This window comes from Bacillus rossius, chromosome 6 (genome assembly GCF_032445375.1).
Source record: "Bacillus rossius redtenbacheri isolate Brsri chromosome 6, Brsri_v3, whole genome shotgun sequence".
NCBI classification, from domain to species: Eukaryota; Metazoa; Arthropoda; class Insecta; order Phasmatodea; family Bacillidae; genus Bacillus; species Bacillus rossius.
The window spans coordinates 52,342,064-52,361,381 of NC_086334.1; the positions used below are offsets into that span (position 1 = coordinate 52,342,064).

General features: G+C 38.3%; 1 protein-coding gene across 1 annotated transcript in view; it reads left to right on the forward strand.

The window, feature by feature from the left end:
- LOC134533439 (LHFPL tetraspan subfamily member 6 protein-like) overlaps window positions 1-19,318 on the forward strand; it is a 202,087-nt gene that overhangs the window by 179,251 nt on the left and 3,518 nt on the right. The window contains exon 4 of the mRNA XM_063370962.1: window positions 16,040-16,138. Coding sequence (XP_063227032.1) covers window positions 16,040-16,138 — 99 coding nt within the window. The remainder of the gene's footprint in view (window positions 1-16,039; window positions 16,139-19,318) is intronic.

Here is a 19,318-nt window from a genome sequence, read left to right on the forward strand (position 1 = left end):
CTACCTGTATAAACATTGTGTGGTGTACCACTACTGGATAGCTCGTTATTTGGTGAGTGAAAAATGATAAGCATTTATCTTTCTGTCGTGTTTTAAACTGTCAGTAGCCATTCGTGTTAAAAAAATGCATCGTCATGTACATTGGGCCACAAATGCATCTTGTACCTTGGACCAGTGGTCCATGGTACAAGAGATTACCATCAATGGCGAAGAAATATTCGTGTGTGGGGTTGCAGCATCCCAACAATGATAACATTTCCCCCACACACATCTCACAAGCTCCAGCCTTGGACATATCTGTATATAGCCCACTGAAGACCTATTACAATCAGGCTATATAACAAGGGAAAAACATTTGAAATTTATACAGTAGCAGAGGCCTTGGGGGTGGTTTATCCAAGAGCATTTACACCAAATAACATTTTATCCGGATTTACAAAATTGGGAATATTTCCTGTTCACTGTGTTACACCTGACACGACAAAGAGAAGAAAAGAAAATGGTCACCCCTGAAGACATCCAGCCATATTTGAAGGCTGCACGAAGGAAAATCTCAAACAGAGGAAGAAGATCTAGAAATACGATGATAGCTACGGACACTCGAGAAAAACAAGCTATAAAGCAACATAAAGGTAAACAGCAAGGGAAAAAACAAACTTCAATGGAAAAACACAGAAGTTCTTTTAAAGTTACCAAGTATTTATGTGACGTGCTTAAATCAAAGCTAGCCATTAAAAGCGAACAGTAGTATAACATAGCCGGTCCTGAAACAGGATGCAGGTAGTGGAGCCGAGAGCCAGCTCCGCCATCTTGGATTGTGACGTCACGGCGGCCATCTTGGATGGTTGTGACCTTGACCTTTGACCTTGACCTTGAATTTGATCCTCAAAATCCGTCAAAATTGGGCAAAATTTGCCCAAAATTCCTCAAAAATCTTCAAAATTTCCATTTATGTGGAAAAAAATTCCGCCAAAAAATCTCAAAAAATTCCACAAATTAAAAATTTCTCTTTTCGAGGGAAAAATTTCCCTTTTTCGAGGGAAAAATTCCCGTTTCGAGGGAAAATTTCCCGATTTAGTCCTTAAAAATCCCAACGGCTAGAAATGTCCTGATAGAGGCTTAAGCATCCTTAACTCAAGCCTCAGTTAAGCCTCTATCAGGATGTGACCTTGACCTTTGACCTTGACCCCTACGGCCATCTTGGATCCACCATCTTGGATGACGTCATTTCGTTTTCTCGAACATTCCGGCATTGTGTTATCGGCCATTTTGAATTATAGAATGTTACACTTTTTGTTACGGCCGCCATCTTTAAATTTATTATCCGATTTTAATGAAAAAAATTTAAAAATTATAAAAAATTAAATAATAAAATTTTTAATAAAATATTTAAAAAACAAACATTTACAACACGGAGCTCGGAGTCCTCGGTTCAAACCCGACGAGTGCAAAAAAAAAATAAAAATGGCGACCGATCCTTCCCCCGCGGTGGCTGCAGGCATACTGACTCCCACCACTTTTTTTTCAAAGCATATATATATCGTCAGGTAGTATGACGTCATGTCCGCCATCTTGTCCTCGTCTGCTGGAAGCCATCATCAGTGTATCGTCAGCGAGAGTGCGCTGACGTCATGTTAGTTTAATTCTTATCCGCTAGAGTGCAGTAATCATTTATTATTGCTGTGACACCCGACATCTTGTCATTTGGCCGCCATCTTGAAAATCCATAATTATTTAGCTAGAAATTCGGGAAAAATTCCAAAATTCATTAAATAAATTGACAATAAATGTACGGATCGATTAGATCGACTAAGGTCCTTGGTACGATCTAGGACGATGCAAAAAAATTAAATATAACATCAATTTAACATAATAGTAACAGGTTCGAGTAATTAAACGCCACAAGTTCTTTTATAAACATAATATTTATTACATAATTTCTATTCTACTACAGGATTATTTGCGAAAGCCAGCAATCTTATAATCATTTAGTTCCGCAGCGGTGTGAAATGACTAATTCTTAGCTCCAATCGGTTTATACTAGACAGAGTCCAGCCAGAACCTTTACAGACATAGTCCACCTCTTCTTGACAGAGTTTCTGGATACCGTTTTTAACAGTTTGCTTCACATCGTTAGAACTGTAAATTACTGCAGCCGATGTCTTGAATGCACACTTCTTCACTTTGTCATCGAACGGATATGGCTTTCCATATATACAGTCCAACCACAAGTTATATTTCAAAGGTCCGTTTGTTGCTACATCATCAGTAAGCTGATTGATTATGTCCTCTCTGATATCATCAAGAAAATTACAAATGTCTTTCGACTCACCTAACGTATTTAAATAATAGTAGTCCTTCAATGTTCCACGAAATGCAGACTGCGCCAAGTAGAAGCCATTATCGTTCACTTGTAATGCGCCGAACACAGTCTTAGGTTTATTTTCCTGTTCAGACGTCATACCAATCGGTTGCTGCACATCGGTTTTCTTGCTTGTACGCTCACGAGCCTTCAACCTAAACCGAGGAGTCGAAATTTCTGCAGGTAGTTCAGCAGTAGGCGCACGGACTTCACCTTTACAGTTTTTCGCATGTCGTCGCAAATTATCAATTCGAGTAAACCATTCATGACACTCATCACATCGAAACTTCATGCGAGATGGATTCTTCGTGCATTTGCTCCGCTCATGTCTTCGTGCATCATGAGCAAATGCGAACGACGTATCACAGTAGCTGCAAGGATACCGTGGTAATGAACACGAACCTTTCAGACCCGATCCAGATACTGACGTTGCCGCAGTTGCACCATTTCCAGGCATTCTCTTATGAACATCAATGCATCGTTGTTGCGCCGAAACCTTTACTTTCTGCCGCACAGCAGGACCTTTGCATGCCTTCATGTGCGTTTTCATATTATCTTTTCTGGCAAACTGCTTATGACATTTCTCACAAACAAACATTTTACGATATCGGTTCTTGGCACATTCTCTATTCTCATGTCGTCGAGCATTGCTGTTGTTTGAGAAAATCTTGTCGCAGTAACAGCACCGATGTTCGTTAGTTGTTGTCGATTCGGCATCCATTGAAGTCTTCATTGAGGTCGTATCGTCGATCGTCGTGGTTTCCTGCACATCCAGCACTAGCGGCATTAAAGTCTCTTCTGCTGGCGGTACCACGTCTGTTGAAGTCTCCTCCAGTGTTGACATCGACGTTGCCAACGGGATCTGCTCCACCATCGTCGACGCTGACGTCATGGTTCCCGTAGACGATGGTACAACGTCCATCGAGTTCGGCGTTAAAGTCGGTAAAGATGCCATCGAGTTCTCAAGAACAGGTAATTACGCGACTTATGCACCAGATGAAACAAACTAGGCGATCCTTACAACACCGACGTCAGTAACAAACTTAGCATCCTGTTGTCTAGAGCTCGCTTATATATACATGCACCGTATGGAATAATACGCTAGTCAAATCAAGAACCATTTTCAATAATACTAGAGTCAAAACAACATTAAAAATAGAAGCACCACCAACAAAAAAAGGAAGCACCGACAACGAAACGGCAGCACATTTGGAAGCACCGACAACGAAAAGGCAGAACATTTGGAAGCACCGACAACGAAAAGGAAGCACCTTCAAAAAAGGAAAAACAAAAGGAAGCACCGACAACGAAAAGGCAGCACATTTGGAAGCACCGACAACGAAAAGGCAGCACCGACAACGAAAAGGCAGCACATTTGGAAGCACCGACAACGAAAAGGCAGCACCGACAACGAAAAGGCAGCACATTTGGAAGCACCGACAACGAAAAGGCAGCACCGACAACGAAAAGGCAGCACATTTGGAAGCACCGACAACGAAAAGGCCGCACCGCCAACGAAAAGGAAGCACATTTGGAAGCACCGACAACGAAAAGGTCGCACCGCCAACGAAAAGGAAGCACATTTGGAAGCACCGACAACGAAAAGGAAGCACCATCAACGAAAAGGCCGCACCGCCAACCTAAAGGAAGCACATTTGGAAGCACCGACAACGAAAAGGCAGCACCGCCAACGAAAAGGAAGCACATTTGGAAGCACCGACAAAGAAAAGGCAGCACCGCCAACGAAAAGGAAGCACATTTGGAAGCACCGACAACGAAAAGGCAGCACCTTCGACGAAAAGGAAGCACATTAATTTGTCATTGACTCCAATATTCATTGGCTCCAATATTCATTAGCTCCAATATTCATTGGCTCCAATATTCATTGACTACAATATCCATGAGCTCCAATATCAATTGGCTCGAATTGCTCCAAAAGGTTCCATCAGCCTTTTGGCTCCAACAGTTTTTTGGCTCCGATAGTCATTGGCTCCAATAGTCTTTGGCTACAATATTCATTGGCTCCAATATTCATTGGCTCCAATATTCAATGGCTCCAATATTCATTGACTCCAATATTCATTGGCTCCATCAGTCATTGACAACTACAGTCTTTTGGTCCCAAAAGTCTTTTGGCTCCAAATATATTAGGCTAGAATTCTTCGAGTCTAAGAGACTATGAGACCACATGGTTACAGAACTACGTGACTACGAATCTTCAAGTTTACGAGACTGCGAGGCTACAGAGCTACGAAGCCTCTAGTACACAGGTTTACGTGACTGCGAGGATACAGGACTACCAGTCTGCATGAGTACTTGACTACGAAGCTACTCGTCTACAAGGCTACAATTACAGCATCTGTTTTCGTCAGAATTTTCTCTTTTGCTCCAACTGCACCACCAGCATTATGTTATAAGATTACAAGGCCGCTTGCTTACGTAGCTTCAAGTCTACGAGGATACTTGGATACGTAGCTTCAATTCTACGAGGTCCTAAGACTTCATGACAACGCGACTTCGAGCCATGAGGTTACGAGATTACGTGACTACGAATCTTCATGTTTACGAGACTGCGAGGCTACAGAGCTACGAAGCCTCTAGAAAACGAGTTTACGTGACTGCGTGGATACAGGAATACAAGTCTGCATGAGTTCTTGACTACGAAGCTACTCGTCTGCAAGGCTCCAATTGACACATCTGTCTTCGATGGAATTTTCTCTTTTGCTACATCTACACCATCAGCATTATGTTATAAGATTACAAAGCTACTTGCTTACGTAGCTTCAAGTCTACGAGGCTCCAATACATCATGACTACGAGACTACGAACCATGAGGTTACGAGACTATGCGATTGCAAGTCTTCAAGGTTACGTCATCGCGAGGCTATAGGACTACGAAGCTTCCAGAACGCATGGTTACGAGAATGCATGACTAATTGACCGCATGGCTACGAAACTTTATGTCTCTAACTGACTACAATAGCACTATTCAGTGGTGAGAGTTAATTTATTTCATGCAAAGGTACTTGCTGCAAGCAGTTCCGCTTTTCAACATCAGATGACGTCATGTTTTGCTTGCAGGTAAAATAATATTTATTTATTTTATGCGGGATGCGGGTTGTTCACTATCGGTCGCATAAGAAGAATGGCATCGATAGTCTTCAAGGAGAAGGAAGTTCGTCCTTCCTGCTAGTGCTTCTCAGATTTCTCACGGTCCGCCATCTTGGATTGCGACGTCACGGCTGCCATATTGGATGGGTGTGACTTTGACCTTTGACCGAAACCGCAGGAATGATCGCAAGCACACGGATTAACCATCATAATATTGATAAGAATAATCAGGAGCACACGGAGAAAACCATCATAATATTGGCAAGAATAATCAGGAGCACACGGAGATAAACGACACATGTTTTCTTTGATATCATAAAATTACAGGAAAAAAATATTTAAAAATAAAAATAAATTAATAAAAAAATTTTAAATAAAAACAAAAAATTAATAAACTGATTCTGCTAGCTTGTAAACTTATCATTGTTGAGCAAAGATAGAGTTCTAGTAGGTACAAGCCAGAATTTTATGTATTTTTTGTTTTTATTTAAAATTTTTTTATTAATTTATTTTTATTTTTAAATATTTTTTTCCCGTAATTTTATGATATCAAAGAAAACATGTGTCGTTTTTCTCCGTGTGCTCCTGATTATTCTTGCCAATATTATGATGGTTTTCTCCGTGTGCTCCTGATTATTCTTATCAATATTATGATGGTTAATCCGTGTGCTTGCGATCATTCCTGCGGTTTCGGTCAAAGGTCAAAGTCACACCCATCCAATATGGCAGCCGTGACGTCGCAATCCAAGATGGCGGACCGTGAGAAATCTGAGAAGCACTAGCAGGAAGGACGAACTTCCTTCTCCTTGAAGACTATCGATGCCATTCTTCTTATGCGACCGATAGTGAACAACCCGCATCCCGCATAAAATAAATAAATATTATTTTACCTGCAAGCAAAACATGACGTCATCTGATGTTGAAAAGCGGAACTGCTTGCAGCAAGTACCTTTGCATGAAATAAATTAACTCTCACCACTGAATAGTGCTATTGTAGTCAGTTAGAGACATAAAGTTTCGTAGCCATGCGGTCAATTAGTCATGCATTCTCGTAACCATGCGTTCTGGAAGCTTCGTAGTCCTATAGCCTCGCGATGACGTAACCTTGAAGACTTGCAATCGCATAGTCTCGTAACCTCATGGTTCGTAGTCTCGTAGTCATGATGTATTGGAGCCTCGTAGACTTGAAGCTACGTAAGCAAGTAGCTTTGTAATCTTATAACATAATGCTGATGGTGTAGATGTAGCAAAAGAGAAAATTCCATCGAAGACAGATGTGTCAATTGGAGCCTTGCAGACGAGTAGCTTCGTAGTCAAGAACTCATGCAGACTTGTATTCCTGTATCCACGCAGTCACGTAAACTCGTTTTCTAGAGGCTTCGTAGCTCTGTAGCCTCGCAGTCTCGTAAACATGAAGATTCGTAGTCACGTAATCTCGTAACCTCATGGCTCGAAGTCGCGTTGTCATGAAGTCTTAGGACCTCGTAGAATTGAAGCTACGTATCCAAGTATCCTCGTAGACTTGAAGCTACGTAAGCAAGCGGCCTTGTAATCTTATAACATAATGCTGGTGGTGCAGTTGGAGCAAAAGAGAAAATTCTGACGAAAACAGATGCTGTAATTGTAGCCTTGTAGACGAGTAGCTTCGTAGTCAAGTACTCATGCAGACTGGTAGTCCTGTATCCTCGCAGTCACGTAAACCTGTGTACTAGAGGCTTCGTAGCTCTGTAGCCTCGCAGTCTCGTAAACTTGAAGATTCGTAGTCACGTAGTTCTGTAACCATGTGGTCTCATAGTCTCTTAGACTCGAAGAATTCTAGCCTAATATATTTGGAGCCAAAAGACTTTTGGGACCAAAAGACTGTAGTTGTCAATGACTGATGGAGCCAATGAATATTGGAGTCAATGAATATTGGAGCCATTGAATATTGGAGCCAATGAATATTGGAGCCAATGAATATTGTAGCCAAAGACTATTGGAGCCAATGACTATCGGAGCCAAAAAACTGTTGGAGCCAAAAGGCTGATGGAACCTTTTGGAGCAATTCGAGCCAATTGATATTGGAGCTCATGGATATTGTAGTCAATGAATATTGGAGCCAATGAATATTGGAGCTAATGAATATTGGAGCCAATGAATATTGGAGTCAATGACAAATTAATGTGCTTCCTTTTCGTCGATGGTGCTGCCTTTTCGTTGTCGGTGCTTCCAAATGTGCTTCAATTCGTTGGCGGTGCTGCCTTTTCTTTGTCGGTGCTTCCAAATGTGCTTCCTTTTCGTTGGCGGTGCTGCCTTTTCGTTGTCGGTGCTTCCAAATGTGCTTCCTTTTCGTTGGCGGTGCGGCCTTTTCGTTGATGGTGCTTCCTTTTCGTTGTCGGTGCTTCCAAATGTGCTTCCTTTTCGTTGGCGGTGCGACCTTTTCGTTGTCGGTGCTTCCAAATGTGCTTCCTTTTCGTTGGCGGTGCGGCCTTTTCGTTGTCGGTGCTTCCAAATGTGCTGCCTTTTCGTTGTCGGTGCTGCCTTTTCGTTGTCGGTGCTTCCAAATGTGCTGCCTTTTCGTTGTCGGTGCTGCCTTTTCGTTGTCGGTGCTTCCAAATGTGCTGCCTTTTCGTTGTCGGTGCTGCCTTTTCGTTGTCGGTGCTGCCTTTTCGTTGTCGGTGCTTCCAAATGTGCTGCCTTTTCGTTGTCGGTGCTTCCTTTTGTTTTTCCTTTTTTGAAGGTGCTTCCTTTTCGTTGTCGGTGCTTCCAAATGTGCTGCCTTTTCGTTGTCGGTGCTTCCAAATGTGCTGCCGTTTCGTTGTCGGTGCTTCCTTTTTTTTTGTTGATGGTGCTTCTATTTTTAATGTTGTTTTGACTCTAGTATTATTGAAAATGGTTCTTGATTTGACTAGCGTATTATTCCATACGGTGCATGTATATATAAGCGAGCTCTAGACAACAGGATGCTTAGTTTGTTACTGACGTCGGTGTTGTAAGGATCGCCTAGTTTGTTTCATCTGGTGCATAAGTCGCGTAATTACCTGTTCTTGAGAACTCGATGGCATCTTTACCGACTTTAACGCCGAACTCGATGGACGTTGTACCATCGTCTACGGGAACCATGACGTCAGCGTCGACGATGGTGGAGCAGATCCCGTTGGCAACGTCGATGTCAACACTGGAGGAGACTTCAACAGACGTGGTACCGCCAGCAGAAGAGACTTTAATGCCGCTAGTGCTGGATGTGCAGGAAACCACGACGATCGACGATACGACCTCAATGAAGACTTCAATGGATGCCGAATCGACAACAACTAACGAACATCGGTGCTGTTACTGCGACAAGATTTTCTCAAACAACAGCAATGCTCGACGACATGAGAATAGAGAATGTGCCAAGAACCGATATCGTAAAATGTTTGTTTGTGAGAAATGTCATAAGCAGTTTGCCAGAAAAGATAATATGAAAACGCACATGAAGGCATGCAAAGGTCCTGCTGTGCGGCAGAAAGTAAAGGTTTCGGCGCAACAACGATGCATTGATGTTCATAAGAGAATGCCTGGAAATGGTGCAACTGCGGCAACGTCAGTATCTGGATCGGGTCTGAAAGGTTCGTGTTCATTACCACGGTATCCTTGCAGCTACTGTGATACGTCGTTCGCATTTGCTCATGATGCATGAAGACATGAGCGGAGCAAATGCACGAAGAATCCATCTCGCATGAAGTTTCGATGTGATGAGTGTCATGAATGGTTTACTCGAATTGATAATTTGCGACGACATGCGAAAAACTGTAAAGGTGAAGTCCGTGCGCCTACTGCTGAACTACCTGCAGAAATTTCGACTCCTCGGTTTAGGTTGAAGGCTCGTGAGCGTACAAGCAAGAAAACCGATGTGCAGCAACCGATTGGTATGACGTCTGAACAGGAAAATAAACCTAAGACTGTGTTCGGCGCATTACAAGTGAACGATAATGGCTTCTACTTGGCGCAGTCTGCATTTCGTGGAACATTGAAGGACTACTATTATTTAAATACGTTAGGTGAGTCGAAAGACATTTGTAATTTTCTTGATGATATCAGAGAGGACATAATCAATCAGCTTACTGATGATGTAGCAACAAACGGACCTTTGAAATATAACTTGTGGTTGGACTGTATATATGGAAAGCCATATCCGTTCGATGACAAAGTGAAGAAGTGTGCATTCAAGACATCGGCTGCAGTAATTTACAGTTCTAACGATGTGAAGCAAACTGTTAAAAACGGTATCCAGAAACTCTGTCAAGAAGAGGTGGACTATGTCTGTAAAGGTTCTGGCTGGACTCTGTCTAGTATAAACCGATTGGAGCTAAGAATTAGTCATTTCACACCGCTGCGGAACTAAATGATTATAAGATTGCTGGCTTTCGCAAATAATCCTGTAGTAGAATAGAAATTATGTAATAAATATTATGTTTATAAAAGAACTTGTGGCGTTTAATTACTCGAACCTGTTACTATTATGTTAAATTGATGTTATATTTAATTTTTTTGCATCGTCCTAGATCGTACCAAGGACCTTAGTCGATCTAATCGATCCGTACATTTATTGTCAATTTATTTAATGAATTTTGGAATTTTTCCCGAATTTCTAGCTAAATAATTATGGATTTTCAAGATGGCGGCCAAATGACAAGATGTCGGGTGTCACAGCAATAATAAATGATTACTGCACTCTAGCGGATAAGAATTAAACTAACATGACGTCAGCGCACTCTCGCTGACGATACACTGATGATGGCTTCCAGCAGACGAGGACAAGATGGCGGACATGACGTCATACTACCTGACGATATATATATGCTTTGAAAAAAAAGTGGTGGGAGTCAGTATGCCTGCAGCCACCGCGGGGGAAGGATCGGTCGCCATTTTTATTTTTTTTTGCACTCGTCGGGTTTGAACCGAGGACTCCGAGCTCCGTGTTGTAAATGTTTGTTTTTTAAATATTTTATTAAAAATTTTATTATTTAATTTTTTATAATTTTTAAATTTTTTTCATTAAAATCGGATAATAAATTTAAAGATGGCGGCCGTAACAAAAAGTGTAACATTCTATAATTCAAAATGGCCGATAACACAATGCCGGAATGTTCGAGAAAACGAAATGACGTCATCCAAGATGGTGGATCCAAGATGGCCGTAGGGGTCAAGGTCAAAGGTCAAGGTCACATCCTGATAGAGGCTTAACTGAGGCTTGAGTTAAGGATGCTTAAGCCTCTATCAGGACATTTCTAGCCGTTGGGATTTTTAAGGACTAAATCGGGAAATTTTCCCTCGAAACGGGAATTTTTCCCTCGAAAAAGGGAAATTTTTCCCTCGAAAAGAGAAATTTTTAATTTGTGGAATTTTTTGAGATTTTTTGGCGGAATTTGTTTCCACATAAATGGAAATTTTGAAGATTTTTGAGGAATTTTGGGCAAATTTTGCCCAATTTTGACGGATTTTGAGGATCAAATTCAAGGTCAAGGTCAAAGGTCAAGGTCACAACCATCCAAGATGGCCGCCGTGACGTCACAATCCAAGATGGCGGAGCCGGCTCTCGGCTCCACTACCTGCATCCTGTTTCAGGACCGGCTATGTTATACTACTGCGAACATTCTGAGAAGATATCGATACCTCCAAACATGGCGGAGAAGCTGAAACTACTGGATCAAATGTCATCTGAAAGTGAAGATGAAGACACTGTGCTTCACGTAGGCCAATTTACCGATATAACAACTGTGAACAGTGCTGACGAAGAATGCCTTACTGCAGGAATTCAAAGAAGGCTGACTGTAGTGGCGAAAAGTGGTGCAGATGCATTAAATGTGGTCGCTGGACTCATTTCCTGTGCGCTGGGGTAGAAGGTAACGACTGGAAAACATACAGTTGTGATTACTGTGTTTCATGTTAAAACCTGATTACCTATTAATTGGCTATTTATTGTAGGTCTATCATTGTTTGATTAACAGTAGGGCCTAGTCATATAAATAATAGCTTTACAAACAAATTTTTAAAACCATTTTTTTTTTTACAATTGTTTAAGGTTACATAAAGGATACTTGTCCGAATTTTTGATTGTATATTTTGTGACAATATTTACATTACTTCTATGGATGTGTGCCTTTGAATTAACTAGCAATGAAAGCAATACTTTGTTTTGAATGCATTTTGTTTCACTTTTAAGGTACACTATGTTTGTAAAATGTTTTATTTGTGTGTTTTGTATTGTTTTTTGCTACAGTATATGATATAATGATTATTAATTACAGTTCTAATATATTACATTACATAGGCTCGGCTACATATTACTTTATTAATGTGGCCCAAGGTACAGGATGGTTGTCCCAAGGTACACGAGCATCGTGTACCATGGTCCACTATGCAACATATTATTGTTTTGTTTCTGGAAATATTTTGTGCACAGATCGTGGGTTTATACCGATGAAGATACAACGAAAACACATTGAAGAGTTAATTGCGTCCAAGAAAACAGAAAATGTCGTATTTATAACTCGATAATTTCGATTTTTATGATAAATGGTCCAAGGTACAACACCCTCCCCTACATTATTTATATGAGATTTAAGAAAACCACCCCCGTCTACCTTTCCCGCCAATTAAAGTAAAGAACTGGTACAACTTGATCACATCATGCATACTTGACGTTAAAAAGAAGAGGAATTTAATGTCTACATGACAGTTATAAAAATACTCCATCCCCCTTTCCCACCCCTTTAGGGAGAATTTTTAACAACTTGGTAAACCTTTTCACACTTCATGTTGAAAATAAAAATACAATTACTATTAAACCTGCTATACTACCTGGCTACATGAAGTTTAGAAATAACTACCACCATTTCACTTTACTACCACTTAAAGCAGATTTTTGGCTCTCTTTGGTGTAATTTTAAACAGTTCACGTCTAAACAAAGGGGAATTTATCGTCAACATCAAATTTAAGAAAAATAAGTTCACTGAAAACATGAGATTACGAAAAAGAACCTCAATTTCCCTTTCTTAGTCCTTAAGCAGTATTTTGGCCCTCATAGATGAAGTTTTACACACTTGACGTAAAAATATGTACACTACTATCTACATATGTTTTTTAAGAAACGGTTAATTGAATACATGAGATTTAGAAACACTTCTTTCCTCCCACTCCTTTCCCCCTTTTTTTTCAACATCGCCCTTATATACCCCTTGAATTATAATTGCGGTAACGCTTGATGAATTTACACACTTCACGTTCACATTAAGAAGACAATTGCTGTCTACATCCGATTTAAAAAATAAAAAAAAACCCTTCGCCCTGTGTTCATCCCGGGCAACGCCGTGTACTTCATCTAATACTCTATATTTTATTAATTACTTTGTGAAATATCATGAGTTAAATCACCATCCTCCTTGTCGTTTTATTAATTATTTTCAAAAAATTATACGCAGAATTTTTGCGTGAAAATGATGGGTGCTGGCCAATTTTTACTACCAGATTTATACTCGAACGAGATATAGTATAATATAACGATATATATTTTCTGATCATGTGGTTTGAAAGTAGCTAAATGAATTTTTAACTTAATCAGTATTTGGAAGGTAGGTAATACCAAATATCGTATTAGTATAATACTGGAAACTCTGGCCAATTAGCATTGGCGAAGCGCGAGATAATTTACTGCATTGTTTTCGAGTTTTTTCACACACCACGCCACCAGATGCCACTAATGTAAACTAGTTTCACAAACGTTAAAACGTAGGCACACGCCACACCACCAGGTTCGCTGGCATCACTTGTCTCGCGTATTACTTACCAGTTCCCCATATTGTCCCTTTTACAATATTAGGTAATAATAAAATGGCATAACTTATCAAATAATTTTAAAATTTTAATTATGTATTTCCTTGCCTAGTTTGACATCATTGAGATTTTTAATTCAAAATGAAACGGGGTCTGAAAGAATTCTAATAAGTAAGTCTGTAACGACAAATCAAAAACGTGAATCGCCGGGATAAATATTATAATATTATAAATATTCGTAATTTAATGTACATGTAGTAGAGTGTAGTTATCTTTCTCGTTTAATTTTAGCCATTTTAGTCTTTTAAAAAAAATTAATTGATCTCGTAATTTAAGCCTATAAGTTAAGCTAACGCAAGTATTTTATTTTTTATTTTTTGCCAGGTAGTCTTCCATTTCGTATATTATGTCATTGTAATCAATATAAGGAATCATTAATGACAGCACAAGTGTATCTTTTACTGGTACTGCCAGAAAATTAACTAGGCTATTAGGGTAGTGAAGCTTATTTTTTTATACATACATGGGCAAAATTCGCCGTCCATTTGGAGTATTAACTGGAAATAAAACTGTAGATATTTGTGTAATATTATAAAAAAAACTTTCAGTTACTTATTTTGATTTTGACGTGAAAAATTTATTCGCTCTTGCAGTGATATTCGGTCGAATTTTCTTTTGTGACAAAATACCGCCAGATTTGAATCGCTAATAACCTCTAGAATAATAATGTGTTAATGGTTGAGCCACTACGAATAGATCACGTCTGTACGTGTTTTTCGCTCAATGTAGGCGAATGCACGTGATGGTTACGAATTTTTAAAGAGATTGATAATTAAATTACATCTTAGTATGAAACATTTGTTATGATTTTATCCCGAAGTTTTTACGTAAAATCTACGACGCGGACCCAAACTGTCTCTTAATCTGTTTTTTTTTAAATATAAATTTTAACTACTCAGAAGAGACGTTGAACCGGTGAACATTTCATTTAAAACTGTTTTCACGAAATGTTCCTAGTTATCTCTGAAGACAGCCAAGTGTGTCGCCTTCAGTAACTTGGACTTCTGATGTTTCCCTGAATTTGACGACTGCGGGTGACATACAACATTCATACTTAGCTACTTCACCGTGATTTGTACTAGGGTTAAAAAAAAGTACATTTGAAATTCGACACCAAAATTATTTCTAACATATTTACAATTATACTTTTTTTTTAATTTTACTTATTCATTTTATCCCCCACAAAACTTTCTAATTATTGTTTTCTTGTAGTTTATTTTAAACATACTCGAGGCTGTGCAATTATTATAAAACAAATTTATAACTCTCTGTGCAGTTAAACCAGCTGAATCTTTAATGAAAAACTCGGAGAACAAACTCGTAGGAATAATAAAGTTCGCTCCTACAGAATAAAATTGCCATTGTTACATTTTCTGCATGCTGCTTTGAAAAAAATATATATATCACGCGCAGCATTGTTTAGATTATATGATAATATTTCTCTGACAGTTAAATTCGTACAATTATTCTATACTTGCAGTATGCTTTTAATTACAGTAGTTTCATTGATTCAGAGATTAAAGGTATAATGTGTGTCCAGTGTGTACTGTTTGTCCATTGCGTGTCCTGAGTGTCCATTACGTTTCCTGTGTAACCAGTGTGTGTACTGTGTGTCCATTGGATGTCCTGTGTTGGTACTGTGTGTCCTGTGTGTCCATTGCGTTTCCTGTGTGACTAGTGTGTGTACTGTGTGTGTACTGTGTGTGTCCTTGTGTGTCCTTGTGTGTCCTTGTGTGTCCTTGTGTGTCCTGTGTGTGTACTGTGTGTACTGTATGTGTATTGTGTATTCATTGTCTGTCCATTGTGTGTCCTGTGTATTCCTTGTTCGTTGCGTGTTCATTGCGTGTCCAGTGTGTCCCTTTCTTTTGTCGGTTGTGCTTTCATTTGCGCTTCCATTTCGTTGATTCTGCTTCCGATTTTGCTTTTTTTCCCTTGATTGTGCTTCCATTTTAAATGTGCATCCTTTATTGAATTTTCATTGATAATTCTGTAGTCGGCCTTGATTGATCTTGTGGTTCGAAGATGTCTGGATTAAACGCCTGACATTGAACATGACCTGTTAAAAATGTTGGTTGAGTATCGACGAAACTTTTCTCTTGGTTACTGACTGACTTATAAACAAAAATTAAAACATAAATTCACAGAGAACAAGTCTAAATCAGCTGATTCAAACAGATGGCCCTAACGACGAAACTAAACGCATATTATTGACAACACATTGACGACAGCACAAACGAAAACATTCAAACTTTAAATATCAGACAGAACAAGAATTCCGTTGAGGGAATTTCCTCATGGGAAAATAATAAAAAACCAACACAGTGTTCTAACAAAGGGACAGTTTCAACAAGAACAGTAAATGCAGACAGACAATGACCCTGGACACCGCAGCATTCATACGAACAAAACAATCAGAATAAATGTTCGTCGGTGCTGTTGTTTTCATGTTGTCAATATCTGTTTAGGTTCATTGTTGGGTTCATAACTTCTACATCAGGTGACTTAGGTTTTAATTTTTTATTTCTTATTTTGCATTCTTCATTTTTTTTCATGAAAAATTATGCTAAGGTGCAATGCCGTATATCCAAACAATTGCATTGAATCATTGTAGGACCGCCGCGACAACAACTGTAGTGGTGGTAAGGTGAGCAGTAGGCCTACTGGCGTGTGGTGCATGGTGAGCCCGTGTGAACTGCGGACTGTTGCAGCCGTGCTGGTGAGCGGCGGCGCGGTCGCCTACCCGGCGGGCTGGGACAACAGGGAGGTGCGCGAGTCCTGCGGCGACTCGTCCTCGTCCTTCCAGCTCGGTGAGCGCCGGTCCCGACCCCCGCACGGTAGCCTCTTCATCCGCACCATCCTCTGTAGCCTGTATACATGTCCTTGCATCCCGTATGTCTGTGCCCAGGGATTCACTTGTGTCCACCTCGACCCAACTCAGCATCTTTTGAAGCTAGTTTAAGATAGGGGAGTTCCGTGGCGTCAATCGCTGCCGTGGCTGGTCAATCCCAGAACAAAGCACACTGCATGTCTATCCCCAGCATGACTGGCGTGCTGGCACCTCTCATTCAGGTTACTTTTGACGTTTAGTGTAATAAGCAATGGCGTATGTCCAATTAAATATCTTATAGCAATGTACCTATTTCAAGAAGCATTCAAGGAACGTTTTAAATATGAGCCCAACATATTATAAATTTCAAAAATCACTTATGTATCATCTACCAACTAGCAACCAAGTATATTACTAATATAAACAAAATAAAATTTTTGTTTTAAAAATGTTAAATTATATAAAAAAATTTCATGAATATATGGCATTCACACTAATTCATTAAGTGTTGCATTGGTTACATGTTAGTGATTAAGGGAGCCAATGTTTTTAATGTCAAATATTTTAACCATGGAATTAGTAATTGTTATGTCACTGCTAACGAGAAGTTAAGAGGCCGTGTCACAAATTTGCGCTCCTATCTATATCAATGTTATTTTAAAAGGCAGTTTTTCTCAAAGTCTATAAGAGGTAGGGGCCAGAAATTTTGCCTACTGAAAGTATACAATACATTTAACATAACCGCTTTTTTTAAATTTAGTTATCATATCATATATTATTTCTGTGATGAAAAAAATATAATCAATATTTTGATTTGTCCAGATACAGTGAAATTTCGCTTATATTTATAATTATTTAGCAAAAACTGAAAAGGCCATTGAAATGTATTGTACATTACCTTCCGATCAGTGTCTTCATGATCATGATGGGTTTAAAAACCTGGTTGTAATCAAGTCTTTAACTATTTCATGACAACATTTATACTTAATAATTTGGAGATAGGCCTTTTCTATCCTAAGCCCCTGAGCTTTTACTATCTGGTCTGGCGACCGACCTGACACTCTTCAACCACCCCAAGGGTCTCCGATTGCACATCCTATAAAAAAAAAGCTGTTCGTTCATTTGTTTTTGTGTCACAGACTTCACACATTTATGCCAAGGGAATATTCCGCTGATGTGACGCCATACGAATGTATTATTCGCGACCATACAACTTTTTTGTTTGTCATCGGGAAGAAATGTTCATTTTGAATTGAGCATTTTTAAATGTCAGCGTAGAATATGCTTATCTGCCCATTTTGTTTCTTCCCATAATAATGAGTAAAGTTAACATTGTCATAGACATTTTATTATATTCGTTTGCCGTCCAAGTAAAACGGTCACACTATATCGCACGTAAATATATATTTTACTAATTTGTTAGTTGTCATTTTATTTAAGTTACAAATAACAGTATTCAAAAACTATTACTTAATAGTCCAGAAAAGAGATTGAGTTATTATTCATTTAATAGGGGTTTAAAATATGGTACTACATACATATTATATATATTATACATATTATATATATTATACATATATTATCTTGTTGTCTTCTTTGTAACTTTACTGGAAGAATGGCATTTGGTATGTATGTTAACTCACAATGAAAATACTTCAGAAGTACTCAACAGTGAACAACCTAGGCCCTATACTAATTTCATTATGTTCATGGAAATATAATTGAAATTACTAATAATGAACGGTATGTGTTTCACGTAGAGATATCGTACGAACTGTATGTGGTACAGACCAACATTTGCTAAGGCTCTGAAAATACTTAATTTCAGTTAATGTGTGGAGAATATTAAAAGTTAGAAATAATGATATATATAAAACAATGCAAAGTTATCAGCATAAAAATAGAAGTTATTTTTACGTAGCGCCTATTGGAATGAATATTTTGTGTTGAATTATGTGGCATGATTAATATTCTCTTATGGTATGTGTGTTTTGTTAAAATCTTATAAAACATAACTTACTGTTGAATGATTTTCATTTTTTTTATGATCTTATTTAAACAAGTTTTAATTATATTACACATGTCTATTTTAAAAGCATTTTAATGTATACTTATAGAATTGTAATAGGCTTTATAAGGACTCTCAAAATGCATGTGAGTATCTATAATTATCTACATCACCATTATGGCCGTTTCACAAGATCAAATATTTATTGAATTCAATCAGTTGCATTCATTGTACATGATTTTCAATTTGTACATTGAATTCAATACAAATTGAAGATGTTATTCAACTAAGCTTATTAACTTATAAGTATTTTGTTTGTCCAGTACATAAAAGTAAAAGATTCTTTATTATTTAAATAATGAGCATCTATAAGCAATAACGTTTTCTAAATATTTACATAAACATAATGAAATCTAATTTTTCAATACTTTATATCTACGATCACATCAACGGCAGTATTATGTAATCAATGAGGTAATGAAATATCTTTAAAAGATATTTTCTCCTCTGTAAAGTAAATTTGTGATACAGCCCTCTTAATGTTAGTCTAGTGAGTTATTTCGTCTTCTAATATGCTACAGCAATATATAAAACTAAGTTTTGTTAGTGTTTTAGTCTTTTGTAATGTTAAAGTGTAATGTAATCAATTAATTTTTTTTGTAAATTCTTATTCATAAAGATAAATATCATAATAAGATAAATAGTAATATTTGTAAATTTAGAATTCTTTGAAACAACATCGATAAGAGGTTCTCCTACCTCTGTTAAACTGTATGATGGTGCATTGTAAAAAATTAGGTAGTCTGACTTAAGTGAGATTGTATTTAGATTGTGTGTAATGCATATGCAATATCTAAGCATAAGAATTTAGGTATTATCCTTTTAAAACGTTACACTATGAATTTCGTACACTTTTTAATGTCAACTAACATTATTTTTCACGGAATATTACATCCAGATAAAGAATAATTACCAATGTTTGAAGATTAATTATATTCCGATACATTTAAAGTATTAAAATTTTTAGATACGACTCATACTACAGTTGTAAATGTGAGATTTCTTGATTCTGAATCCCTGCATCCGCAATTTCCTAGTGAGCCGCCGGTCAGATTGTCATCCTCTCAGATTGTCGAGGAACCAGATACATTT